The sequence below is a fragment of the Malassezia sympodialis genome, genomic scaffold (assembly GCF_000349305.1).
Source record: "Malassezia sympodialis ATCC 42132 genomic scaffold, msy_sf_9, whole genome shotgun sequence".
NCBI lineage: Eukaryota > Fungi > Basidiomycota > Malasseziomycetes > Malasseziales > Malasseziaceae > Malassezia > Malassezia sympodialis.
The window spans coordinates 330,138-356,002 of NW_017387807.1; the positions used below are offsets into that span (position 1 = coordinate 330,138).

Here is a 25,865-nt window from a genome sequence, read left to right on the forward strand (position 1 = left end):
TGGGGGCTAGGTTAGATAACCATCCACGTACAATAGAGGGCTGAGAAGCCACACCCAGAAGTATTTGCTGGGCATCGGCACGACACCCGTGATGCCCTGCTCGACGCATGATATGGCCTGTCTGGCGACATGACTGGGCCTTAGCGAACTTGTGGACGAGGGCGCCGTAGTCAGTGGCCCTTGCGTAAGCGCCATGTGTGAGCGGAAGGAGGTTTGCACCGTTGAGGGCGCGAGGACAACAAAATGCACATGGGCATAGCCATTGATCTTGGCCTGCGATGCACACTCAGCAGCCACGCTCTGCACCAGCATCTGTTGGGCGCTCTTGGTGGCACAGTACATAGAACGCGTAGGGGCAGGCACGAGACTGGCTAAGGATCCAACAATGCACACATAGGGGGCCTTGGAGTTGGTTTGGAGACGAGGAAGGAGCGCAGATAGGACAAGGGCCGTGCCAGTGATGTTTGCATCGTTGATCGCTCGGACCGAATCGGAAACTGTCTGTAGGCCCTCCCGGGTCGGGCCCGTCGCGTGGCGATCGGCGGTAGGGTCAGTGCCTGCGATACCAAGCAGAGACTGCGTCCACAACGCACCAAACACGAGGTACAGCGTATCGATCCCGCCAAATTCTAGTGTCAGTGGCCGACGTACGTACCTTCAGCAATTCGGGTCTGCAGGCGATGGATATCGCCGACGTTGGTGCAGTCGGCCACATAGAGCTCGATGGCTTCGGCACAGGCGCGTGCAGCCGGTGTTCTCTGATCAGCCACAATAGACTCTTTCACTTGTTCGAGTGCTTGTTCGCGACGCGCAACGAGCACAAGATTTGAGCATCCCCGAGCAACGCATTCTCGAGCAATGGCTGCGCCGATGCCATCTAGGGAAGAGGCACCAAGGATGACAACACGCTCCTGTGATGGTGGGAGGGTTTTAGAGCGTCGTTTCTTAGGATGCCAATGATACAAGATGGGTACTATAGCGGCGACAACCAAGGCTAGCCCCACACGAACCCACATGATGCGAGGCAAGCTGTGTGCTCGGGCACTTGGCCCCTGCGCTGCGTCACGTGGCGCGGCACTTGGTAAAGAGCACTTGGAGACCATCGAATGCAAGATGAATGGGCGGGACACATGGGTGCGTCGGCGCTTCGTCCGCCGCGGGACTCCGGAGAGCGAGTCTTCGTGAGCTCTCGTTTTCACTCATGTCCCAAATACCATCCCACCAGCGTGCAGACGCCTCTGGCTGCTCGTGAAGCCAAGCGCGCATGCCCTGAAGCATGCGCTGCAGCTCCGCCTCCGTGCGTTCGTGCTCGACTCGGTGCGTGATATCCGTGAGCAGTGCCAATGAAGGCGGAAGTGCATCGCATTTCGACTGGCGAAGTGCGAGTTCCAACAGGCAGTCGATGGCCTGTGGTATTGAAAAGTGGCTCTTGTGTCGATGCATCATAAGACCGTCGAGAATGACCAACTCACTGCCGCTAACCCGGGAGAGTGTGGTCTCAGGTATATAATGCTGCGTAAGAATGAACGACGTACACAGTCACTAATATAGCTCATTGAGTCGATGCGGAAGCCCAGACATTCAAAGGGCTGGTTCCCGCCGCTGTAGAAGCCATGGTCCACAGGCAATGGCGTAACCTCGACCTGCATCGGCCCTACAAAGAAGGGCCTGTGAGAGTCAATGAGATGCCACCGAAGCGCCCCAACGTCTCCACCGCCGGTAGCACGGCTTCGATCAATGAGGTAGGGGAAAGTCTGCTGGACCGTCTTCATACATTCGTACGTCAGGTAGACATCCACATGTCCCTGGATGCACCCGCCCATGGTCCAGCTGCGCAAGTCGTCCAAGCCGAGAATGGCATCCGCATGTCCGTGCGTCAGCAGCACGGCATCGATGCGCCGCAGGCCATAGCGCGGAAAGTATCGCAGCGCAGACTCATAGAACGACTTTCCACAATCAATCAGAATCGTGGACTTGCTCTCCGGTGTGTCGGGATGGCTTCCCACGGCAACCAGGGACGTGCAAAAGCGGCGGTTCTTGCTTCCCGGCTTGAGCGCATCATGGCACGTCACACATTCGGTTTCGTCGCCCGTGATACAGTGAATTGCAGGGACTTGCGAGCTTGTCCCCGTACCAAGAAACAGAACCTGGTCAAGCCACTGCGACTTGGGTCCAGTCAGCGGGACCATGGTAGCGGCTCGCCGTTGCGTGGCACCGTCGCTGCCAGCCCAGTGGAGCTGCCGCACGTGTCTCTCACCAGGATCGCGACCGGCTTCGCTGCAGCGAGCAGCAACGTGCATGGCGTACAGCGTGGCGCACACAATTCAGGCCCATGCCGGTGCCGCCCATGTAGCGCGTTTCAATCCAAGCGGGAGGTACCTATTGACGGGTGGTGGCGACCAGCAGGTTCAGCTGTGGAATGCTCATGTTGGTGTTTCGGACGAATTAGACAGCCGGGGGCGCTCGACGTCGATCCAGAGGTACGCGGGCCACACGTATGAGGTGCTCTGCCTGGCGATTGCCTCTGACAGCACGCGATTTGCCAGTGGGGGGCCTGACCGCTCCGTCCTTGTTTGGGACGTGGCCTCGGCGCAGACCCTGTCGCGCTTCAATGCACATACAGGCCGTGTGAACGACGTGGCCCTAGGGGGCGCCAATGACGAGATCCTGTACGCAGCGGGCAGTGACACAGTGCTGCGTGCATATGATTTGCGCGCATCGAACGCGTGGCGCCCTATCTTTGAAGCGCATGAGGCCAGTGATGCGATCCTCAGTATCGCCGTGCTTCCTGGCATCGTGCACACGGCGTCTGTGGATGGTACGCTACGCGCATACGACGTGCGCATGGGAGAGCTTCGAACGGACGTGATCGATGATCCTATTACGTCGCTCACGCCTACGCAAGACGGTGCAGCTATGCTCTTAAGCACACTGAACAGTACCCATCGCCTCATGGACCTCACGGACGGCACGCAGCTCCAGCAGTACAAAGGACACACGCAAGCATCGTTCCGGTGCCACTCTACACTCTCGCTCGATGAATCGCTTGTCTTGGCAGGCGACGAGACAGGCACGCTTTATGCGTGGGACACACTCTCTGGGCGCGTCAAGTGGCACAGCCGCCCCGACTTCAGCGGTAGCGTGCGTCATCGCCGCGCGCCTGACGTGCCTGTCTCCCTCTTATGGACAGAACGTGGTCCCGATGAGCATCCCCCCATGGTCGCTACAGCTGCATCGTGTGGTACAGTGCATGTATGGACACGCTAGCAAATGAAGATCAATACCCGAGATGCTCACGGCGCAGCGCCTTGCCTTGCCGACGCATTGTGTGCCAGGATGTCGGCAGCGGTGCCCACGAAGGATCGTCGCTCGGTGGGAGTAGCGACTGCAACGCAGCCACATAGGCAGCTTCTGCCTCTGCACCCATGGTCAAGTCGCCCCAAACGTCCGGTCCGGGGCCGGAACGTGCCGTGTGTTCCGACGGTGTCTCGACGACCCATCGCTGCGGATCACTCACTGGCAAATGCGCTCGTACACGGGGAAGCGGCGGGATCTGCCGCAGCCATACATGTGCTGCCACTCTGAGAGTAAGTTTTCAGGACGTACCTGGCCTGGAGCTGTGTGAATGGAAATGGCACGATCCGGTTCGGCAGGCCCAAGAAGCACAAGCTACGGTCGGCCTTGTAGAATAGCATCCAATCATCGAGATTGTGCAGGACGCTGGCGGCCTGTACGTCAGGTGCCGTGCGTGTATGGGCATCCTGCACCACTAGGGGCGCCTCTGATATTGGTGCCTGAGTAGGCACAAGAAACGGCGCCTGGTACATGAAGCCCGTCGCCCAAATGATCAGATCAATGTCCGCAAGATGTTCGCCACTCTGCATCACCAACGTGCCGTCCGACTCGACGTGATCAATGGGCCCAACCACGTGAATGTTGCGGCACCATGCAGGACTGGCTGGATCGCGCGGGTCGTAGTCCATAGGCGGTGGCTGATCCACATGCGCGTACGAATGAAACACACACACTGGTGCCGAGGATCCAGCCTCTGAGGACCAAGATCGTACCGCTCCTCCGCATAGCTCACGCGCAATATCTGCGCCGGACGAATTGTTTCCCACTATTAGGACACGTCGCGCGTGCAAGTCGTTAGGATAACGGTACCAGGCGCTGTGCATCTGGCGCCCCCTAAAGTAACGGAGACTGGGTATTGCTGGGACGTAGGGTACGTTACATCGTCCTTGAGCGGCCATGATGCAGTCCACTTCCCACGTATGGGTGGCGTGCGGAGGGCGACGATGGCGCGTCGTAATGCGCCAGCACGGCCCAGCTTTGTACGCATGGTCGACTTCTGTATCAAAGTGGATGAGAGGGAAGAGTCCTTGTGTGTGTGCAAAGCGCTCTAGATAGGCAAGCACTTCGGCTACCGTAAGAAGAAGCCACGTACCTCGAATGGGAAATAGGGCAGTGCCGTGAGGGAAGGGCATGTCGCGGAACTGCATCACCGGCTGGATGAGTGGCTCGTTACATACCGATGGAATATTTGTACGCAGGTCTTCATACATGGCGCTGCGACACATGGGATCGCGGCTTGGCCGCGTTGCATAGCCTGCAGTGCCTCGTTCCGGCACATGAATATCGCAAGGCCCAGGATCGCTTTCGTACTGCCACAGGCCACCAACGCTCGACCGCCGCTCAAATACAACCAGCTCTATTGACTGGCCATAGGCGCGCGCCACAGCACTGCACTGCTGCGCAGCGGCGAGGCCAGCACTCCCAGCGCCGACTACCGCGACACGGAGCGCACGGGACATCGCAAATTGTGGAGTAGTGTGCCACGGCCGACGATGGAACGCAGTGACAGAAATAGGGCCTATTTGGGACAGTCTATGAGGTCAAAAGGCACAGTGCAAAGATAGGGTCTATACTAATCGCATCGACATAGCATGAAATCCATCAAGCGTTGTCCAAAGGAACGACGCTCTGGTGCAGCAGGCGGATCATACCGGTTGACACCGCTCGTGCTGGCATAGTTGGCGTAGGAGTGAGTGTTGACCGGCGTCTTTTGCGTCGGTTCGGAGTCCAGTCGGCGGGGTACCGCAGGGCGTGTGCGCTCTGCGACCGGGGCTGGTACTGAATTCTGGCGCGCCCCCGCCTGTCCCGACGGCAGGCGCGCAGCACGCGAGCTACCCGCTGGGCCAGCCGCGTGGCCATCGCTCAGGGGCGCAAAGCCCTGCTCCGTGCGAATCTCTGCGGTGCTGAGGCGCGTCACCTCGGCACCACGCGCCTTGCTCCGCGTTGGCGCAGGGGCCTGGGTTGTACCGGGAGTACCAACAGCCCCCACTGCAGGCCCCGACCCTCCAGCGGCCACGGCGTCTTGGCTCTGACCGGCGCGCGGTGCCTCAGTGTCATTCTGCTTGCTTTCGTTCAGCAATAGCCAGTCGTATACGCCATCTTCCACAACACCGCGGTCGCGCAGGACCTTGGTGAATAGCTCACGCAAAAAGTCATAATCCGGCGTCTCCTCAAAGCCGAGCTTGCGCACATAGTTTAAGTATATGCCAAACTCTTCCGGAAATCCTTCACAGAGTTCCTTGATGGGCGTACTCTGCTTTTTCTCACCAATCTTCTCATACTTTTGCTTGTTGGTGGCCGCCTTAAGACCCTGCCATGGAAGGCTACCACGAAGGAAGTACATAAACACATGTCCCAGGGCTTCGAGATCATCTCGACGAGACTGCTCACGGCCAAGGTGCGTATTGATACTCATATACCGGGCAGTGCCACTCAGACTTTTACGCTCCCGGTAGGGTATGTGCTGCTTTGTCCGGGGATCACGGTACTGCTTGGCCATCCCAAAGTCGACCACATGCACCAAGCCCGAATTCTTACTAGAGCTCCGCCCGATTAAAAAGTTGTCGGGCTTGATGTCACGGTAGATTAGATTGCGCTCGTGAATAGACTGAACACGGGAAATCTGAGCGTGAGTCAATATCACGTACCATCTGCTTCGCGATCATCACCACGGTTTTAACACTAAAGCGGCGACCACAAAGATCAAACAGATCTTCCAGAGAGGGTCCCAGAAGATCAATCACAAGAATATTATGCAAACCCTCTTGGCCAAAATAGTATACCTGGGGAACACCCGTGATCCCACTCAGCACCTTATAGGTTCGGTACTCGTCGCGAAGTTGTGGCGCATCACTTTTGCGCGGCTCAAATTTGATCGCAATGCGCTGGTGAGTCAAAAGATCGGTGCCCTCAAAGATCACACCGAAGGAACCCTCACCGATTTTCTTGCCGACCCGATATTGGCCACCGACCACGTTAGACGCATTCAAGTGCGATGAGGCCATGGTGACACAGGTACAGTCTCAGTAATATCCACTGGGATCTGTACAGGTATATGCGCCCGGGAGGACCTCTTCGAATGTGAGCCGCTTCTGGTGACGCAGCGGGCAAAGCGTTTGTTGACGCCGCACGAGGGCGAGCACTTGGCTCAACTTCCTGTCATATTCGGTCACGCATAAATTATTTTCTGATCCACCCCGGAGCACCGCGTCCGACCTATCCCTGGCTGCCGCGCTGCCTCCGTCGTTGTGGCTGAAGAGAGACACCGTACAGGCCACCACTCGCTGAATCTCTGCATAGAATACCCCACCATATAGTTTCAATGATGCTAGCTAAACGCACACTATAAATGGGACATCGCTATTCTTATGCGACCAAATCGCGCTGGCTCTCGAGCTTTTTCACCTGTTGAGTTAGATCACACCACACACAATAAACAGGGAGGTATCAAGGAACCTGCTTGTCAGCACTCGGATGCTAGAATGTACGTACCGCTCCACACAGTTGCTCAAACAAGCCTCTTCGCCACGTCCGAAACGCGCACCAATCGAGCCAGTCATGCACTGGTCCCAGCAGCGCTCCGTGAATGCGTGCACAGTTGTTTGCATACGAGCCTTTGACTGCTCAGTGTCAAGGAAGGCGCTCAGCTCCTTTTGATCCGCATCTGACAGCGTGTTGCTCATACTGCCGAGTAGAAGCGATGCCATTCGAACGCCTTGGCTCGCTTGCTCGTCCATTCGGGGCACGTGACTGCCCTGCTTCGATGACCGGCCATCAGTCTGTAGGCTATGAACCTATGGCGCACGCTTTGCACGCTTGGTAGCCGAAGTTTTTGAGGTAGAGTCCGACGCTCGAGGCTTGTCCTCTTGAGCAGTACGCTTCTTTGTCTTCTCTTTCAGCTCTCCCACACGCCGCAGCACAGCAAGCATCTCCTTGATAAGACCGTGCAGAGACGTTGAACTCTTAAATCGAGTAGAGCTCTGTAGTGCTGTAGCCATACCTTCCAAGTCATCCAAAGGCCAGGCCATATAAACCGCTTTTGCTTCATTGCCAGCAACTCGCACAGTGATGCGCACAGCCTGAAGAGCAAAGCGCAGTACCTCTTTGAGGCGTTGCGCATTCAGCGAAGACGCACTCACATCGTCAGAGGCAGCAACATGAACGGTCTCCACAACCACGGCACAAATGGACTTGATAAAAGCAAGGCACGCCTTTGGTGTCGCTTGTCGCGTCTCTTCATGCTGCTGTTGTTGCAATACGGCCTGAAGCATTGTGAACGCTTGTATCTGCCGAAACGCATGAGCCGATTTCGACACACGACACCCGTCTAAAAGGGATTCGCGCAGGCCCCAACCCAGCTCGGGTAGGCGTCGAATAGCATCAATTAAGAAGGATGGACGGACAGGTGACGACTTGCGTTCCAAAAAGTCGTGAAGCGTCGTTTCATAAACACTGACAGGCTCGGAGAGATGCCCATGGCGGATAAGCACCTTGGTATAAAGCTGACTCACAGCTCCACTGAGTTCGGCCATCTGTACATCCTGTGTGCTTCGCGCATATTCATGTGTCGCTTTTAACTCGTCCACCATTCCAGCCACGTCCAAATTACCACGAGGCAGTTCTTTGGCTTTGCACAATCGTGCACGAAGTATCTGACTTGCGCGATGTGCCACTTGCTGCGACACATCGCCAGAACCACGAGAAAGCGCAAATAGAGGCGCTACAAGTCGCATTCTGAGCGCATTACCGCTTTGCTCCTTGGCATACATCTCAATCAGATCCAGAATCTTGTTATGGAAGAGTGCCGTATCTCGCTGTATGATCTCAGCCCTCTTGCGTTTCGAACTGGTATGTTGCCGGAAAATCTCAGCGAGCTTATCATCTAATTGGGCCATTTGCTCGTCGTCAAAGTTATCGTCATCATCCTCATCATCGTCAGCGGCAGCTCCCGTTGCACGGAATGCTTCCTCAACACGAGAACGTAGCACTGGATCCACATCATCCTCGTCCACCTCGTCCTCTTCTTCGTCCTCGTCCTCGTCCTCGTCCTCGTCCAATTCTTCTTCGCTGTCATTTGCATCTCTGTCTAGTCCCTGCTCAGAAATTTCTTGGTCCTCTGGACCTTCTTCGTCTGCCACCTCTTCGATTTCTTCATTCATACCGAGTTGGTCAATTAGATGGTCAATGCTCTCTTTGGTCATTGATCCGATGAATGCTGCAAATGCTTGGCTCACCATCGCCCGTAAGAAGGCCGATGAGATCTCCAAAAGACCGATCAGCACGTCCACAAACATTTCCATGCCGCCAATCTCGGTCTTTCTCTTCTCAAAAAACAACAACCTAGACGCATCCACTAGCCCTTCCACCAGATCGGGAGCATCATCGGTATCTTCATAGGTAATTATGATCACTGCAGCGACCATCGTCTTAAATGCCTGCATGTGTGCCTTTTTTGTATCATCCTTCTCCTTTGACTGAGCCTTGTCGAGCTGCTTCAGCGTCTCTAGAGCCCGCTCAATCCGCTCTTGTGCCAGGGATGTAGCAGTGCTCACGAAACATCTTTTTTCTTTCGCCATGGCCTTCAGAAGATCCAGCACCACTAAGGGCCAATCATGATCCCCTGTCTTTGACCCTTTTAGTTCCGTAAGGCAGGCTTGCAAGCGGAGGCGACATAACTCCTGTACACTGTCATCGAAGGGCACAGCAGGTACCTGCAGCACGTTGCTCCAAGGGGCTGGTGGCGACTTGACAAGCGCAAAGCAGCCATGACCCGCGAAAAACACAAGTACATCCCGAATCCATTGATCAGATTTGGCAACAACGTTGCTGCGGACAAGACCCAGCATCTGGTCACATGCCCACTGGCGCTGAGATGCGACATGCTTCTTGTCATCAACATCGGCAGTCTCGTACGCAACATTGCGCAGGTAGGCCAGGTACTTTTGAATACCTGCTTCATCGAGCGAAGACAAGATAGATTCGATAGTCTTGGTATGAGTGACGCGGTCAAAGTCAGGACGGCCATGTTCACCCATCAGTTGCGTAACTAGTGCCATGCCAGCGGTAGGACTACGCTTCACCGCTTCTCCAACGTATGTGACAGTTTTCTGGGCCATGCTGTGAAGCAGTCGATCTGTCACAGAAAGTTGATTTACCCAGGTGCGGATGAGGTTCGGAGTAAATAGGAATGGTAGTGTTTCGGCAGGGGCACGTTGCAAAGCGCGATGCAGGACCTGGAAGCCCCAAGACTTGCGCTCCGGCGATGCTTGTGTTGAGAACAAGGTTTCGTCGACCACCACGCGGAAAAAGTCGGCAAAGGGAGCAGCGTCTGCCGGTGCTCCGTGTTCAAAGTACGTTTCTAGGATCATATCCCAAACGAAAGGCAACTTGGCCGACCAAGTACCGGGTTTAGGTTGGGGCATATCTGGCTGAAGATGCATCGTTGCACCCTCGCGCAACACAGTCGCAAGGAGAGCCAGGTTGGGCATGGCAAGGATGCAGGGATGCTTTAGAGGTGGTGACATGCGGGAACCGATATTGAGCTCGGGAGCAATGCGTGCGAGCGTCAGCGCCAAAGCCAGTGTCTCAGGTGACAGGGAATGCGTTGCCGCCAAGCAGCCTGCCACCCAGTCGAGCGCCTCATTTGCCCAAGGGGGTCTTGACACATTGTCCCGAGCTAGGGGTAGCAGCATCTGCATCACAATCCAGCCACATGATTCACTGATCCAGGACTTGTAGTACGCCACTTTGGAAAGAACATGAAAGGCGCGTTGGAATGTAGCCAGCGACGATGTTGGGGCATAGAGGAGGCCTGAACGAACGAGAGCAAAGACGCCGAACAAGCGAGAAAACTGCAGGTCACGTAGTTCCTGACCACTCAGGTTGCCCCGCGCTACGGTGTGCTTGAGCAACAGCACCAAAATATCGTGAGCGCACACCGAAGGCAGGTGACTAAGGAGCTCACTCAGCACGACCGCAAAACCAATACGAGCATTCTCTCGTGGACTGGCTAGTCCACGAATAAGGCGCCGCACTGAATAATTTACATCGGCGGTCGTCAACTCGTCCAGGCGCTGCTCGGATATGCGTGCATCTTCCTCTGTCACAACGTCGCTGAGAGGCTCAGGCTCTCCAGGCGGTGCATTTAGTACACCTTCTGTGCTTTGATCCACAAGAGCCTCTACCAAGGCATCTGAGCCTTGGAGGCGTGCATCGCGGTCGGCGGCAGACAGCCACCAGAACAACGCGAGCGTGCTGGCCATAGAGTGGACGATTTCGCCGTGCGTTAGTGTCGCAGAGATTTTTTCCCTTTTTTCTTGCATAATTGTGTGGAGATGACACCACGTGGCAGTATCATGGCGCTGACGAAGCACAACCGACGGGTTATATGCCGTGCACATGCCGATTCTATAAAAGTATGCGTGTAGAATTCCGCCAGACTACAGGCGCCGACATGCGTGGGCGGATGTAGAGGTTCTAAGAGCCCGTTAAACCGGATTGAGTGCCGTGACGCAATTGTTATCCGTGTCGGGACATTTGGGGCAAGACTGCCTTCCTGTACCATCTTCAGTACACTACTCGCTGAGGCAAGCATCCAGTCAGCATGCTCTCGTCGTCGCCCACACCCACATTACCGTGGGAGGACGAGATCATACAAAATTCACCCAACGTGGTTGAACCACGCGAAGAATCACAATTGAATGACTTGGACTGGTCATTTGGGTCTTCGATGTCCATCTCGTCTCTGGAGAGCCCTGGACATCCATCACGTCGCATGCGAGAGCCGCTGCCTTCCGTCCATACGCAACCGACTGAGGACCCCTTCGCTATGCCCTCTTCGAATGCGCCGCTCGCACCATTCGTGAATTTACCACAAAGCGTACCAAACAGCTCGCCTCATGCGATGGAAATCTCTTCGCCTGCGATAACATGCACAATAGGCCCCAGCACGTTAGTGCAAACGGTGGTCCAACCACCGATTGTTCGACGATCAGACGCATCTGTGCGCAAGTCGATGCCCATTCTACATACCAATACCCCTTTTCGCAAGCCTGCTAGCCCAGTAAGTCCAGAGCGGGACCGCCCTCTCAAACGGCGCTTGTCATCTCTTCGACAGTTGCAGGATGCCTCTTTCGAGCATGATGGACCTGACCGCTGCGTGTTATTTTCTGAAGGTCCTTCGATACCGCCTAATAAGGACAAGTCCCGCACGCACTTGCGCTCACAAAGTGCATCACTTTGGTGGCCGCAACATGACGACCCTGACTCTACGGAAGCCCCCCTGCCCTCCCCGTCACCCGCAGTATGTTTGGAACCACCGATTGTCGACGACAGCAATGCCAGTGATTCGTTTTTGGCTCCAGCCCCCCCGTCCAAGTCGACGTCACCCATGGGCGACTACTTTTTCGACCCGCAGTCTCCCCAGGTAAATGCGCCTGTGCTGCTTCCCTCATCACCTGTTCCACCTGTTTCTTCATCCGTTCCTGCCTGTGATGCATCTTTGCTAGAGAGTGGATCGGGATCCGGTGGATTGCTAGCAGAGTTCGGTGAGTTGCCTGTGCATGGTGGGTCGCCTATTCGCGCCTCCATTCGGCGAACGACACAGGCTCCGGTTATGCGGCGGGTTCACACAGCTGGAGGACTGCCTAATAAAGAAAACCAACCCTTGACAACAGCACCAGCTGCTATGGTACCATCAAAGCCCCATTCACAAGGGCTTCCGATGTTTGGCATGCATGAAATGGAGCATAAGATCTTGCCCTGTTTTACGGTCAAAAGTGATGGACTCATGCGCGTCACACCCGAGACAGTGCGCAGTTTAATTGCGGGCCACTATGACCACCAGATTTCAGGCTATCAGGTGGTGGACTGTCGTTTTGCCTACGAACATGAAGGAGGACATATTATTAATTCTGTGAACTTGAATTCCCTGGAGCAGCTTACCCAGCACTTTTTGAAGCCCGGCCATGGTCTCCATGCCAATCGTGATATGCCTGAGCGTACACAGAGTGGTATGGCTGACAGTTGTGGTGATACCCGTAAGTTTGTGCTAATTTTCCACTGCGAGTTTAGCCAGAAACGAGGACCTTCGATGGCTCTGGCGCTTCGCCAGGCAGATCGTTCTTTGGCAAGTGACTATCCGCGGTGTCACTTCCCGGACGTGTATGTACTGGAAGGAGGTTATGCCGAGTTTTTCCAGCACTGTCCCGATTTGTGCGAGCCACGGGCGTATGTATCAATGGATGACCCACGCCACCTGGAAAAACGTTCGAGTGGCATGAATGGTTTTCGCAAGCAATTTACGCGAAATCGAAGCTTTGCCTATGGTGATGGCAATCCAGCTGGCACTGCTCTTGCCTCCGCCGCCTTTGGCATGAACCGTGTGATGAGCATGGCTCCGAGACCCTCTGCACCTGCGTTCCTTCCGCAGCAACTCTACTCCACTGCCCCCATTAATCCGCCCGTGTCACGCATGGAGCCTCTAAGAGCGGACAAGCTTGCACCCCCCGATATGGCTCGAGACACAAGCTTTTCTTCCTGTGACTCTTCGTTCGAGGGTGGTGATGGCGACTCACCTTGTGCTGCTGCTGGCACCCGCCGGCCCGTACTGCAAGATGCGCTTCAGCAACAACGCCCGGCCTTTACCCAACCCTTTATGCGTCGTGCGGAATCTACCTCTGTTGTTATACTGCCCATGTAATATTGTAAATTAAAATTGTTGGGCTCTATAGTTCCCATGTACACTTTGTTTTTGCTATTTTGCCTATTGCGGCGCTACAATACAAGTTTCTTTCGTTGATAATGTCACAACGCACGGCTACGCAGACGAGACATGCGCGTGCGAGATTGCGACGTGTAGGATCCATCCGCACTACGAGGTCGCTTTCCATGTGTCAGAACACTTCTGGGCCGCTTTGGCGCCTCAGCGGAGTCCGCGTCACAGTCGATTGCTAGATTCCACGCACGGTCCAGATCCGTTAGTGCGAACATTTTTTCAGGCGCTCCCAGAAAAGGGTCCATATCCGTATCATCTAGGGACATGTGCAATGAGGGCCCCGCGTTAATCCAAGCATCCTTGTGCGCAGTTTCCTGAGATACCGCCGCAGGCTCACCTGTTTCAAACGCTGTATCAAGCAAGGTCTGCTCGGATCCCTCGTCAATGTTGCTCAAAGGAGAGGAGGAAGATAAGGACGGAGCCATTATTGGCTTTACCTGAGATAGATCGGATGGCAATGTGGGCGGAACCAACGAGCAAAGACGTTCTTTTTCTTCATCTTCGTCAGGGGAGCTCACGGTATGTGAATGCACCGGCGTGAGAGGGGTCTCACCGTGTGCATCTAAAATCGGCGAAGACACTGAATCTCCAACTCCCGTCGAAATATTTGTATGGGAGGTAGGTTGCGTTAAATCAAATGGAAGAGATAATGTAATAGAACCGGCATGGACCGACAGGTCATTGGTAAGCACGTGTGGAACAGGCAGCGCATGTGAAAACACAGGATCCTTTCTTCCCTCCATGGGCGGCGACGACGCCGAGTTGGACAATGCTGGCGAACAACTTCGAGCTTCGACGGGCGAATCCTTCGCCCCACATGAGGCTGGCGTAGTAACATGTCCATCCGTGAGAGGTGCATCTTCGTCGCTGTCCTTGGGCGAATCAGCCCGTGTAAGCATATCGAGTTCGTCATCATGAAGCATAGTTTGATGGAAATCGTCTTCATCACCATCTGAGTCCGCACACAAATCCTGTTCGTCAACGTGCAGAATGGGCTTAGGGGTATCGGACATCGCGATGGACCAGGCGCGCTCAGCAAGATCAAGTTGAAGCGTATTGCGAGCCACTTCTCCTGCACCTTCCTCGTCGAGATCATCCTCATCCTCATCCTCCTCATCTTGGTTAGGGAAAAGTGTTGTACTCATGCGCCAAACACCAGATGCCGTACGTACGGGCTTGGGGCTCATGATACCTGTCTCATTGTCTGCTCTGGTCGCCTTTTTACGAATAGGCTCCGTCATACGCTCTCCTCTCCTCGTGAATGTAGCGGGTGTATGAACATCATCCACGGCTGATGCAGATTGAGGCGGCACACGGAGTGTAATTCGCGTGGGTGTACGGACCTCATCACCTTCTTTCTTCACGAGAGAAAGGGGTTTGGGATGAGGACGTGCCGCACTCTTGGGTTTAGCATGCATAGCCACAGGCGAAGCCCGTTTGACGTCCGCTGTCAGCGCTTCTGGAGGTTTATACATAGAACTAGGCCTCCTGTGGCGTTTCCCTGGACCAGTGGCCTGCTCACCTTCTTGTGCATCTGGATTTGGGGCATGATCAGTGATTGCAACAGGCGATGCTGCTCTTGCGATCTCAGGTCGCTGAGCCGACAGCGGTTTTGGTGACGGCGAGCGCAAGCGGCTAGGAAGTTTTCGCGAGCGCGGAGCACGTCGTGGAACCTCCATATCCATAAGTGTCACCAAAGACACGCGTGCGTCTGTAACAAGCACACAGAATGTGTCAAATGTGCCGTGTGAGCAAACCGTTTACCACACAACAGCGCCTGAGGCACTGAAGAATGTGCAGTATTCACACAGAGACCACGCACAGACTTACTGAGTCAACTCAAGCCTGTTTGTGGTTCTAAATGACAGGGTACGGCCCTAAATTATTAAGGGTCGTTCTTAAATGTCCTGGTGGCGTGGAATGAAGAATCGTTTTTTCGAAGCCGGGGGATGCAGGATTTGCGCGGGACGAGCCCGCCCGATTTTGCAAACGCAGCCCGATGCATCAGCCCGCTGCCCAATGATTCGGCCGAAGTGCACTGCCGACGGCCGAACACACAGGTGTCGTGGCCTGTTCGTGTGCGCGTTGCGTAGAACGGCGTACATCACAGGTTCTCTGCTCATCAAGCTTGGCGCTGGCGCGCACGTTCACTTTGCGCGAGGATGGCGCAAAACAACGCATCCAACATACCCCCAACAAGCTCGTGGATAGATTCAGATTTATGGTCTCAAGTCCCTATCACCCCTGCTGGTCATTCTGGTGAAAACAGCCTTTCTAATCCTCACTTTTCTAATAATCCTTCTGTGCATCCGGCACCGGTTTCGTCTTTAATGTCTCTCAACCGAAACCGTCATACTCCCTCTGGATCTCTCTCCATGATTCCCTCTCATTCCTCTTTAGAAGATGGACTGCCAGCTCCGCGCGCGACGCGCGGTCGGGCACGAGCCGACACTCTTCCTTCACGATTTGGTTTGCCAGGAACGCCAATGATGGGAATGGAGAATAGACGACGTCGCGTGCTTAGCCCTGTTCATCTGGGTACAGGGACTAATCCTTATGATGAGATGTTTGCTTCACTACCTAATGTGCGAGGTGCATTTGATCCTCTTCCGAAAATGACAAATCAAGAGACTTTACGGGACACTGATGTCTCGTCAGTCGCAAAGACACTTGACTATTTAGGTTTGAATGACGAGCCCCGCTCTGCTACTCAAGATCACCTTTATTCAGATATTACAATGCTTCAACCTGCGGCGGCGGCGGCAGGTTTCCGAGCTGCAATGGATGATGTATTGCAGCGAAGTCCTCGGAAAAACTCACCAGCCCCTCAGCCGTTGCGTGCACCAGGGACAGGTCGAATTCGATCCGGTACAGTTGCGGCGCTCAGCGGACCTGATGGTCGTCATCGAACTGAAATGGAACTGCAGAGAGCCTATGGTGTCACACCTATGGCGGATATGAATCCAGCTACGCGGCTTCGGAGTCTATCTTTGCAGGCTGTGCAAGAACCTTTGTCACAACCTCGAAGTGAAGACTGTAATGTATACCTGAACAAGTTGAGTGTACAAGTATCTACCAGGATGCTGCTCCGCTTGTTTGAGCCCTATGGTGTAATTGAAGATATCCAGCTGTTTCCACAAAATGGAACTGCTGTGATCCAATTTGAAGACCCTATTTGTGCGAAGACTGCGGCCGAAGCGGGCTCTGCTTATATTGGTCCCTATCTCCTTGACTTTCTTTCTGACCAGTCTTGTGTTCCACAAATCATGTGGGGTGCTTCCTCGCCGACCTTTGTTGAGCCTGATCCCCCCCTATCTCGGGCTGTTCATATATCATCCTTGCCTCCTGGCACCACCCAGGCAAAGTTAATGCAGTGGCTGAGCAATATTGGTAAGGTTGAACGTGCTTTAATTCGCGGACAAAGTGCACAAGTTATTTTTAAGCATGTTGAAGATGCCCGGGCCGCTCTTTTGCTGGATGACTTTGTTACTCACAAAAATGGGGTCCTTTCTCATTGGCCCATATGTATCCAAACTGTACGAGAGGAAGATGTATGGTCCCCTCCTCCTCGAACCATGCGTATTGGCAGCTCAACTTCTATCGCTCCATGCAGCGATAAAGGTGGTATTCCACTACCGTCTGAACTGGTTCCTGTGGTTGAACCTGAAGAACAACGAGCTTTATTGAATGAGCTACATTTCCGCGAGGGTGTAGATCCCACCGTTCTACAATTCCGGTCCGCTGTACAACACATGTATCATAGCGGCATTCCAAATCCATCAGAGAGCCGTGGCAGCCGTCGAATTGACCATGGGAAGTACCGCGAAATGCGCAAATCATTGGAAGCACGTCAATTGACTCAAGAGCAAGTCGACGATTTGGCCTTGGAGCAGCTATTCATTATCGTCGAGTTGGCTCGAAACTACATCGGCAATACTGTTGTACAGCGCTTCTTTGAACAGTGTTCTGAAGGAGTGAAAACACAAATGTTGGAGATTTTAGCACCGCATCTGGCATCACTGGGTATACATAAAAATGGTACATGGGCCGCCCAAAAGATTATCGATTGTGCTAAAACGGCTGAGCAACAGGCTCTTATTGTTAAGCACATTCAGCCATATACACCAGCCCTTCTGTTGGACCAGTTTGGAAATTATGTGGTGCAATGCGTACTGCCATTTGGCTTTCCTCTGGCAGACTTTATCATGGATGCTATGGTGGACCGCACATGGGAAATCGCACAGGGTCGCTTCGGAGCTCGAAGCATGAGGACTTGTCTTGAGCATCCGAACACCCCACGCGAGCATATTAAACGAGTGGCGCTTGCAATTATTCTTCATTGCGTTCCATTGGCCACATCTTCCAATGGTTCGTTGTTACTGATCTGGCTCTTAGACGCGTCCCAACTTGATGGTGTCCCTGCTCTTTTGGCCCCACGATTTAAATCTCATCTGCCACAAATGTGTACTCACAAACTTGCGTCCGCCATTATTCATCGACTTATCAGCCAAACAGCAGATACTTCATCCGCACGTTTGCTTTTGGATACACTGTTTGATATACCAGATGCCCACATACTCGAGGAGGTTCTTCTCGATCCTGTCCATGGAGTATTGTTTGTTGGGCGTGCCTTGCTCAGCCCTGCACTGGAACCAGACGTCCAGACGCAATACGCGGAGACCGTGAAGCATCTTCTGGTGCGCAACGACTTGGTTCAAGTACCAGCTTATCGCCGGCTCGCTGATCAGGTTGGCCTCACTGATGGCGGTAATGGACCTTATTCCATGGGTTTATCAACCGTGAGTGTGCCAGCTACTTTCTCGGCAGAAAGTAGCGCACCTTCCACTGATGGATGGGGACATATTCGCTTTTCATAGTTTCTGTATACATGATTCTTATTTGATCTTACATGAATTGACCATGTGTTACTCGACAGACTTTGCTCGCAGAAGCTGACCATTTACTTGCACTCCATCTAGAGCAGCGCATACTCTCTGTGCATCTTGCGGAGACCGCATAGTGACACGCACTGAGAAAGTCGGGCGCCCAAAATGTTCGTGAGGAAAGACAAGTGATTCCACATCACCATGGGGGTCAATCAAAGAATGAACGTCTTCTTCGTCAATTGTGGCAGCGAGTAGCAGGCCACTAAGCTCAATGACGGGTGTCTTAGGGAGTTGAGTGCCTGGTGGTACTTCACCACGCTGCACCAGTGCATAAGATACTTCCAGGGGGTAACCACGCCAAATATAACCATTCAAAGAGTTAAGAGCCAATTTTGCACTTTCAGGTGTTTCCATGTCGATAAAGCCTCGACGTCGAGCCTGTGTATCAAGCATTGATAACACAACGCTGTGTACGACTCGACCAAACTGTGCAAACAAATTTGTCAGATCGTACGAGTCAATACCGAGCGGAAGGTTAAGAACGTAGAGGTTTCTCTGAGTAGTGCTGGGAGCTTCCATGTTTGAATTTATGGTTGACGGCATAGTCTGAATAGAAGTCGACACGGGTAGCGATTCTTGCAGAGATGGCGCCTGCATCGTGGTGCTAGGTAAAACCGATTTGGATAATGGAGACGGTACCATTGGGGCATGTCGTGCGGCAATACCAGCCCATGTAATAGGATGCTTGTTTGAATTCGAGACCTTCTCAGCTGCAGGCCCTAACTTGAGTGAAGAAAGATTAGGGTCGCACACCACATCAGATCGACGAATAGAAAGGCTTGTACCATGTAAAAAGATGCCTGAGAGGCGGTAAGCCTTTTCCACATCATCCTTGCTGAATACAATGATTGAACCCACGCTCTCACCATCTTGTGTAGTAATAGAGACGCTGAGCATTGACGCAAGGCTCAATACGCACGCTAAATCTTGGGTTGTAGCTGGATTTGAGCATGAGCTACCACTTACCCGTGGGTGGCACATTTTCAATAGTGATTTTGTAACAAAAGTTCTTGGTGGTCATCTTGGAAGAGAACGTGCCCAACTAGATCGCGCTTCTCATTATCTTGTACCTGTCGTCCGCTCATCATCGTGGTGCCGGCTTAGCGCGCACGGACACTAGTCCAATATTCTTGTCGGCCGAATGTGCATGCAGACCAGGCGAGCCCCGGTGCCAAAATTTCGTGGGCACCGTGTTTCCGGACATCGGCAACAGTTAAAGGCACATTTCCGCCAGCCTTGTCCATGGAGGCAGGCGACTTCGTCCTGTATGATGAGCAAGGGGGAAATGAGGAGGTGAAAGATGCGGCGCCCTTTCAACGGCCAGGATTTTGGGAGCATCGAGGGCAGCTCCCAGACACATCACCGCTTCTCGATGAAGCCCCTCACAATCTTCATCTTCAGTCTCATCTATCCAAAGACTCACCTGCAACACTGAAGAGCGGCTCACCTTATAATACACCCCCCCAAAACCCTTCTAGTGGGACACTCGGTGCTCCTCTAAACCTTCTTTCGCTGCAGACGAACGATGGCGATTCTACGACGACTCCAAAAATGCCCCCTCTTTTTCCGTCGCTTCCCTCCGAGCAGCTTCCTCCTGATTCATCTCGAGTTGTTACACCTCCTGCTCATCAGACTCCTGACATACGAGCATGGGCTGCTGCACTAGGTGATATGGATGCTGCAGCCTCATTCCTTTGGAAACCTGGGGCTCAAGGAAAAGACAATTTGCGTCGTTGGAAATCTTATTGGCGCGAAAACAATGCCCATGGTTTTCCACCTTCAGTGTCGGCAAATCCAGATCTCTTTCATGATAACGAAACCGGTGCTTATCGGCCTGCGACTGAGAAACTCACTGTATCCCCAAGGGACCTGCACCTAGATTACAATGAGGCTAATACACCGCCTGCTAAGCATAATAATGTTAATCTGTTTGGAGATATGGTCCCTCTGTTCTCCTCGCAGCCCTCTCTCGACTTAGCAGCCTCTCAGGCTACGCCATTATCTTTGTCTAGTGGTATGGAAACCGGCTCTAGTACGGAGGAAGAGGATGACGAGGATGAAAAGCCGTTTCATGCTAATGCAGTGATACAGGATGCGCCAATGGGTATCACGAAGCCCAACGAGCAACTGCTGGAGCAATGGAGCAGGCCCATGTATGGGACCCCGCCTCAGAACATCCCGGAAAGCCGGGAATTGCCTTCAGAGGGCAACTGGCCCATGTTAGGCCCTACATTCTCTTCTGTATCCACCTCAAGTGATTCCGAAGATGATCTCCCTAATCATACTGGTGCTCGAATGCATAAAACTCGCAACGGTACTGAGCCGCTTGGCCGCACCAATTCAGGTGCTATGACTGGTTATGGCTATATTCCCAGCAGTCAAGACAGCACTTTTGGTACGGGCACAGATATGGAGTCAGTCTCAGGTTCGCAAATGTCAATAAGTGCCACCGAAAGTGAACCAACGCATGATGATGACAATGGGCGAAGCCCTTCAATTTTGAACAGTGCGCAGGCAATCACACCCGCTACTGACCAAGAGCAAGATGCCTCACACCCTATGTCCATCAAGGATTCTTCCACAGGTATAGCCACATTCGGGCCGTCCAGTCGAAGTCACCAGAAGGAGGCCTCCCCATCTTCGGTCATACCTAGTTCTTCTACTGCTCAATCTTCGGAATCATCGAGTTCAGAACTCGATGCTGATTCCGACTATGAGCAAACACACCATATGTCGCCCGCACCGCACCGAACTACTGCCCGACGTGGGCGTCCTCCACGTACGGTGTCAAGTGCACGCGGATCAAGTGCGACAAACCCACTGCATCGTACTGCTGGACATCCATTCGGTACCTCACCCACGTCAAATCATAATATCAACAGGGGCAATACGTCCTCGCCTGTATCGGGCTCAGCCATACGCTGTGACTACGTATCGCCTGTAACGCATCAGGTCTGTGGTACGATTTTCCATCGCATGTATGATTTAGCGCGTCATCGTATCACGCTACATCTACGCGAAGAAGCACAGCTTGTGAAAGATGGACTGCTTAAGGTGGATCAATGCATCGTGCTAGGGAAGGAAGTTGATGTACAAAAGGCTCTAGCGGAACTTGAATGGACATGTCGAATTTGTGGTGCAACGTTTTCTAGAAAAGATGCAATGCTTCGCCATGAGCGTCTCCGCCATCACCGCTAGAGCATACACTCCAGCGGCGCTTATAATGATACCTGTAGTCGACCAAAGGCTTTATAATGTGGAGAAAACACAACCTCCAGTGTGAATGTCTAAGCAACGCGCGTCTCCACCCGAGAAGGCAGCATGAATGACGCGCTGCTTGCCGAGATAGGCGATCCCTCTGACTGGACAGGCGAATGGGCTACTTTGCGCCCCTTGGACTCTTCTCTACGCTGTACCCTTTGCTATGTATGTCTGGAAATTCTAACAGAAGGACATATTTCGTGCGCCTGTCGCACTTAGGGAATGTGCTCATGTGTTCTGTTCTTCATGCATTCGAATGCATATCAATCAGCCTGGTGGTAAAGGTACTTTCTGTCCAAATTGTAGGCAAAAGAAAGCCTTTGATGGTGAATTGGTTGCCCAACCTGCGCTCGAAGCAGCAGCGAATCACTGGCGGGACGCGAGGTACGTGAGTCAATGGAATAATACAGTAGGATATTTTTGATGAAACAACGGCATCAACTACAGACACTCGAGAAAAAGCAGGATAAAGAGAAAACTCAATCTCTGAAAGAGACTGATGAACTAGAAGAGCCAGCCCTTGAAGGAGAACACCGTTACCTTCGACCACGAAAGCGAGTAGCTGGTACACCAGGCGTGGATGATGTCGATTATCGCACCCTGAACTCGGACATTGTTGTTCAATGTCCGATATGTCAACAGAAATTTGATGTTGCATCCCTTAATGCCCATCTGGATTATGGGTGTGGTATCGAGCCAGCAACTAATTCAACCTCAATGGATAGTTGGTTGGGTGTTTCTAAGGAGACCAATACTCAGGCCACAAAAAAGCTCACTCGCCCGCAATACCACTTGAAGACAGAGCGCGATATGCGCAAACTTCTCGAGGTATGTTCTTTGTATTTATATTGAGGCTCTCCATCTGCCCGTGCATGGGGCAAAAGACAGGCTCATCGAACGACACCGGCAGTGGGTGAACCTTTATAATGCGAACCTCGATGCGGCACCAGAACATCGAGAATCTATCTCTACATTGAAAAAAATTTTACTTCAATGGGAACAGTCTCAAGATGGTACAGGTGCGAAAAAGCTGGTGTCCTCGGAAAATCAGGTCCGGAGTTGGCTAGTACGTGGTATGAGTATCTGACAATTAGAAAGCAAATCGTGATCAGTATGCTGATTTGGCGGCTCGAGCGCGTGCTTCGCTACATCAAAAAACTAATAATATGTCATAGTTGAAAATGGTATTTAATGAAATGAAAAAAGACTAAGATGGCATCCCCATAAAAGCTTATCATATTTTGTCTAGGAATTTTCTTGGTTGTTGGTGCGTCATTGTGGAGGATATCGTGTACCGGCACGGTTGTGCTCTTAGTATTGCAAGTGTATGACTCGTCCTTCCACCAAGCCCTCTCTATGTCATGGACGAAGAAAATAAATGTACTAATGATGATTCTGTATCAATTAATGCAAGACCCATTGTGCCTTCAACGGAATTAGACTACAGCAGTCACCCGAGAAATTGGCCACTTGCCAAGAAGATCTATTCCAACGCTGTTTTCGATTGGATCACTGTCTATGCTGCTTATGCGTCTGGTATATACTCGCCTGGTGTTCTAGCTGTAAAAGATGAATTCCATGTTAGCACAGAAGTCGCGCAATTAGGAACGAGCGTTTATATGTTTGGTATGGCAGTTGGCGCCTTACCTTGGGGGCCAATCAGTCAAGTTGTGGGTCGGCGACCGCTTTTTATCATCGGCATGACCGGAATGATTCTCTTTGACTTGGGAGCATGCTTGTCGGATCATATGAGAACGCTTCTTATTTGTCGCGCATTTGCTGGTGCCTTTGCTGCAGCGATTTTTGTTAACGTTGCAGGTAGTATTGTGGATATGACGACGGAACGTGATCGCATACCCTACAATTCTATGTTTCGTTTTTCTGCCTTTTTTGGTCCACCTTTGGCTGCACTTCTTGGCGCTGTTACTGTTCACGAAACGACGTGGCGATGGAATTTACGTTCCATCCCCATTGTTGGATCGGTATTGCTGATCATCTACACACTAACTGTCCCAGAGACTTATCCGCCTGTTTTATTGGAAAAACAAGTTCTAGCTGATAAAGAAGTCATTGAGGAGTGGTCTCACCATCACAGTAAATTTTGGTGGTTGTGGCGTAGGTTCATGCATGCCTGGCCCACGATAAAAATGTTCAAGCTCATTGTATACCGTGTTGTTGGTTCGCTACCTTTGCCAATCAAACTCCTGCTAGAAGAGCCTGTCATCATGATCGTGTGCTTCTATACGGCTTTGCTCTATGGACTACTCTATGGGTCCCTTCTTTTTTTTCCGGCAGTATGGTATAATATACGGCATCTCACTCGTGTTCAAGTGGGATTTACATACTTTGCTGTGATGTTTGGTTTTGTTTTGTCCACATTGATCGTCGGAATTTGGCTGCAAAACAAACATTTCAAGAAAGCATACGATGAGAATAAACATACTCCTGAACTACGCATCCGCTCTTGTGTACTCACGCTAGTACTAGTACCGGTTGGCTTGTTCATCTTTGGTTGGACAGCACCTTTTGCAGATATTCATTGGATTGCTCCAAGTATCGGCAGTGTCTGCTTTTCGTTTGGAATGCTCGCGACCTTCAATTCATGGATGGCTTATATGACTGATACTTACAGCAACAATACCGCGGCCGTTATATCCATCAATACTTTTCTGCGATGTTTATTAGCTGGAAGTTTTCCGCTCTTCACAGGACAAATGGTAAACGCCATGACTATCCAAGGAGCAATGAGCATGTTCGGCGGCATTTCAATCATTTTGACGGCTATTGGATTCGTATTCGCCTATCATGGTAAGCAATTGCGCCATCACAGCAAGAACGCCGTATATGGATGAACTCGATTAAAATTTTCCTGTACATAGTTGGCAAACCTCGCCTTGATACATACCACGAAGCAGATTAGAGATCATCTCCCGGGCAGTAATGACAGCCGTGCGCCAGAATGTGGGAAGGTCTAGAGTAGAAAAGAGTGTGTCAGCTAATCCAAAAGGCAGCATTGGAGGGATCCAGCCTTGAGCTAACTCAAGTGCCCAGCAGCCCGATTCGGGCATCATGTACTGCTTTACTTGGCCGCGTTTAAGATAATGCATTGAGCCAGCCGGATAACGCTGGATGTAAAACAAAGATCACGTACCTCATCGACCAAAGCACCAGCCTTGTATGCACGTTGCTCGCCGGTCAGAATGTGGAAGTAATCGTCCGCCTGGTATAAGAGCACGGAAATACTTACGGTGTGACGCCCAGTGTGGCCCTCGGTGCCAACTGGTGTGCCGAAAAAAATTAGATACTTTCGTTAGATGTGAGCACGAACCTCGGTGATAGAGGCGTGGATGATGTACATAGAGCCCATAGCACCTACTAGTCAGCATGAAATGGACGTACCGCCTGCATTATTGAAAACCCATTCGTTGGGGTCGCGGAAAGAGTTCGGGTTTAGGGTAGGGCCAACTTTCGGATCCTTGCGAAGTTGGGTTACAATTTCATCGAAGATCATTTCAGTGTTGTTGCCATGGTTAGCAACTGCATCTTTCACAATGGCGTGTAATTTCGGTTGGTCAAAAATGTAAAATCGGCGCTTAAGTAAATAAGGATATGCGTACTAAGTTCGAGTCAAGGTACGTAATGAGTGTACCGATGATGGCTATGATTGTAGCCAGAATGGCTAAGCCGAAGAACGAACGACGGGGTCGAGACGAGGTAGTGTAGGCAGTCATGCGTGATTGTTGAACGAAAACAAAAATGGTACGAAAGTGACACTATTATCTCCACACTAAGGGTATCATCCCAGGCCCAACTACAAGCGAATACCAGCTACATTTCTTTAGCAAAATCAGTGAAACCAATTACTCTACTGCATCCCATATTTGCATGGCCAAGGCGCAGCGTTCTGAAGGGGAATTTTTTAATGCATCATAGTCGATATCAAACGAAGTTGCAACGTTGTGTTTAGTCGAACGAACTAACAAAGACACCATAAGTGCATCTGGTTGCTTGCTTTCATAGTGTGGGAGGAACCCAATTCCTCGGAAGAGATTAAGAGAAAGACTATAGTTAGTACACCCACATACGCATTTTTATCCATCACCACTTCTTCTTCCACGTCCCAATTCTCAAGCATGTCGCTTTTTCGACGCAGTTCTTCAATTTCAGACTCAAGCATAGAGAGAGCAGCCTCTTGCTCATTAATCTTTCGCGCCAGATCAAATTTTTGATCTTCCATATTTTTCATGACGGCCATGTGCTCCTCAAGAGAGCGCCAATCTGCCGACGAACGCGATGTGCTCTCGCGCAACTGGGACACTGATTTTTCCAGGCCTATTATTATGAGAACTTCACACAACACATACCCTGGATCATTTCAAGAACGGCCTTGCGTTCCACCTGATGTCTATCATTAATCTCCTTGATCAATTTTTTCGATTCCTGAATCCTGACCACCTCCTCATCGGGAACCAGGACCGAATTGAGCTCATTGATCATTTCTCTAAATGTCAGGACAAAACAAAAAGAGC

At 52.1% G+C, this 25,865-nt stretch overlaps 12 protein-coding genes and 1 pseudogene across 13 annotated transcripts; 5 read left to right on the forward strand and 8 right to left on the reverse strand.

Annotated features, from left to right (window-relative positions):
- Positions 1-6: 6 nt before the first annotated feature.
- MSY001_1955 (uncharacterized protein) lies at positions 7-2,189 on the reverse strand (the record flags this gene model as incomplete). The annotated part of the gene is made up of 5 exons (XM_018883785.1): positions 7-121; positions 158-629; positions 656-727; positions 1,215-1,407; positions 1,536-2,189. The coding sequence occupies 5 exons, from the start codon at positions 2,187-2,189 to the stop codon at positions 7-9; spliced, it is 1,506 nt and encodes a 501-aa protein (XP_018740510.1).
- Positions 2,190-2,298: 109 nt separating this feature from the next.
- Positions 2,299-3,267, forward strand: MSY001_1956 (uncharacterized protein; the record flags this gene model as incomplete). The annotated part of the gene is made up of 1 exon (XM_018883786.1): positions 2,299-3,267. The coding sequence occupies one exon, from the start codon at positions 2,299-2,301 to the stop codon at positions 3,265-3,267; it is 969 nt and encodes a 322-aa protein (XP_018740511.1).
- A 10-nt stretch (positions 3,268-3,277) lies between these two features.
- Positions 3,278-4,253, reverse strand: MSY001_1957 (uncharacterized protein; the record flags this gene model as incomplete). The annotated part of the gene is made up of 2 exons (XM_018883788.1): positions 3,278-3,581; positions 3,607-4,253. 2 exons carry the CDS (start codon positions 4,251-4,253, stop codon positions 3,278-3,280), a joined length of 951 nt encoding a protein of 316 aa, XP_018740512.1.
- Positions 4,254-4,927: 674 nt separating this feature from the next.
- On the reverse strand, positions 4,928-6,359 carry MSY001_1958 (uncharacterized protein; the record flags this gene model as incomplete). The annotated part of the gene is made up of 2 exons (XM_018883789.1): positions 4,928-5,977; positions 6,003-6,359. 2 exons carry the CDS (start codon positions 6,357-6,359, stop codon positions 4,928-4,930), a joined length of 1,407 nt encoding a protein of 468 aa, XP_018740513.1.
- A 408-nt stretch (positions 6,360-6,767) lies between these two features.
- MSY001_1959 (uncharacterized protein) lies at positions 6,768-7,037 on the reverse strand (the record flags this gene model as incomplete). The annotated part of the gene is made up of 2 exons (XM_018883790.1): positions 6,768-6,810; positions 6,847-7,037. 2 exons carry the CDS (start codon positions 7,035-7,037, stop codon positions 6,768-6,770), a joined length of 234 nt encoding a protein of 77 aa, XP_018740514.1.
- A 111-nt stretch (positions 7,038-7,148) lies between these two features.
- Positions 7,149-10,616, reverse strand: MSY001_1960 (uncharacterized protein; the record flags this gene model as incomplete). The annotated part of the gene is made up of 1 exon (XM_018883791.1): positions 7,149-10,616. One exon carries the CDS (start codon positions 10,614-10,616, stop codon positions 7,149-7,151), a length of 3,468 nt encoding a protein of 1,155 aa, XP_018740515.1.
- Positions 10,617-10,957: 341 nt separating this feature from the next.
- On the forward strand, positions 10,958-13,054 carry MSY001_1961 (uncharacterized protein; the record flags this gene model as incomplete). Its single annotated transcript, XM_018883792.1, has 3 exons — positions 10,958-11,416; positions 11,471-11,900; positions 12,207-13,054. The coding sequence occupies 3 exons, from the start codon at positions 10,958-10,960 to the stop codon at positions 13,052-13,054; spliced, it is 1,737 nt and encodes a 578-aa protein (XP_018740516.1).
- A 104-nt stretch (positions 13,055-13,158) lies between these two features.
- On the reverse strand, positions 13,159-14,808 carry MSY001_1962 (uncharacterized protein; the record flags this gene model as incomplete). The annotated part of the gene is made up of 1 exon (XM_018883793.1): positions 13,159-14,808. One exon carries the CDS (start codon positions 14,806-14,808, stop codon positions 13,159-13,161), a length of 1,650 nt encoding a protein of 549 aa, XP_018740517.1.
- Positions 14,809-16,627: 1,819 nt separating this feature from the next.
- On the forward strand, positions 16,628-18,006 carry MSY001_1963 (uncharacterized protein; the record flags this gene model as incomplete). Its single annotated transcript, XM_018883794.1, has 3 exons — positions 16,628-16,665; positions 16,743-17,497; positions 17,696-18,006. 3 exons carry the CDS (start codon positions 16,628-16,630, stop codon positions 18,004-18,006), a joined length of 1,104 nt encoding a protein of 367 aa, XP_018740518.1.
- Positions 18,007-19,626: 1,620 nt separating this feature from the next.
- On the forward strand, positions 19,627-20,948 carry MSY001_1964 (uncharacterized protein; the record flags this gene model as incomplete). Its single annotated transcript, XM_018883795.1, has 2 exons — positions 19,627-20,659; positions 20,794-20,948. 2 exons carry the CDS (start codon positions 19,627-19,629, stop codon positions 20,946-20,948), a joined length of 1,188 nt encoding a protein of 395 aa, XP_018740519.1.
- Positions 20,949-21,592: 644 nt separating this feature from the next.
- MSY001_1965 (uncharacterized protein) lies at positions 21,593-22,511 on the forward strand (the record flags this gene model as incomplete). The annotated part of the gene is made up of 3 exons (XM_018883796.1): positions 21,593-21,724; positions 21,979-22,164; positions 22,431-22,511. The coding sequence occupies 3 exons, from the start codon at positions 21,593-21,595 to the stop codon at positions 22,509-22,511; spliced, it is 399 nt and encodes a 132-aa protein (XP_018740520.1).
- A 1,728-nt stretch (positions 22,512-24,239) lies between these two features.
- Positions 24,240-24,847, reverse strand: MSY001_1966 (annotated as a pseudogene). Its single transcript has 3 exons — positions 24,736-24,847; positions 24,488-24,615; positions 24,240-24,410 (listed from the first exon to the last, which is right to left on the reverse strand). Coding segments are annotated over exons 1-3 (411 nt in total).
- Positions 24,848-25,312: 465 nt separating this feature from the next.
- Positions 25,313-25,833, reverse strand: MSY001_1967 (uncharacterized protein; the record flags this gene model as incomplete). The annotated part of the gene is made up of 2 exons (XM_018883797.1): positions 25,313-25,668; positions 25,701-25,833. 2 exons carry the CDS (start codon positions 25,831-25,833, stop codon positions 25,313-25,315), a joined length of 489 nt encoding a protein of 162 aa, XP_018740521.1.
- Positions 25,834-25,865: the final 32 nt, after the last annotated feature.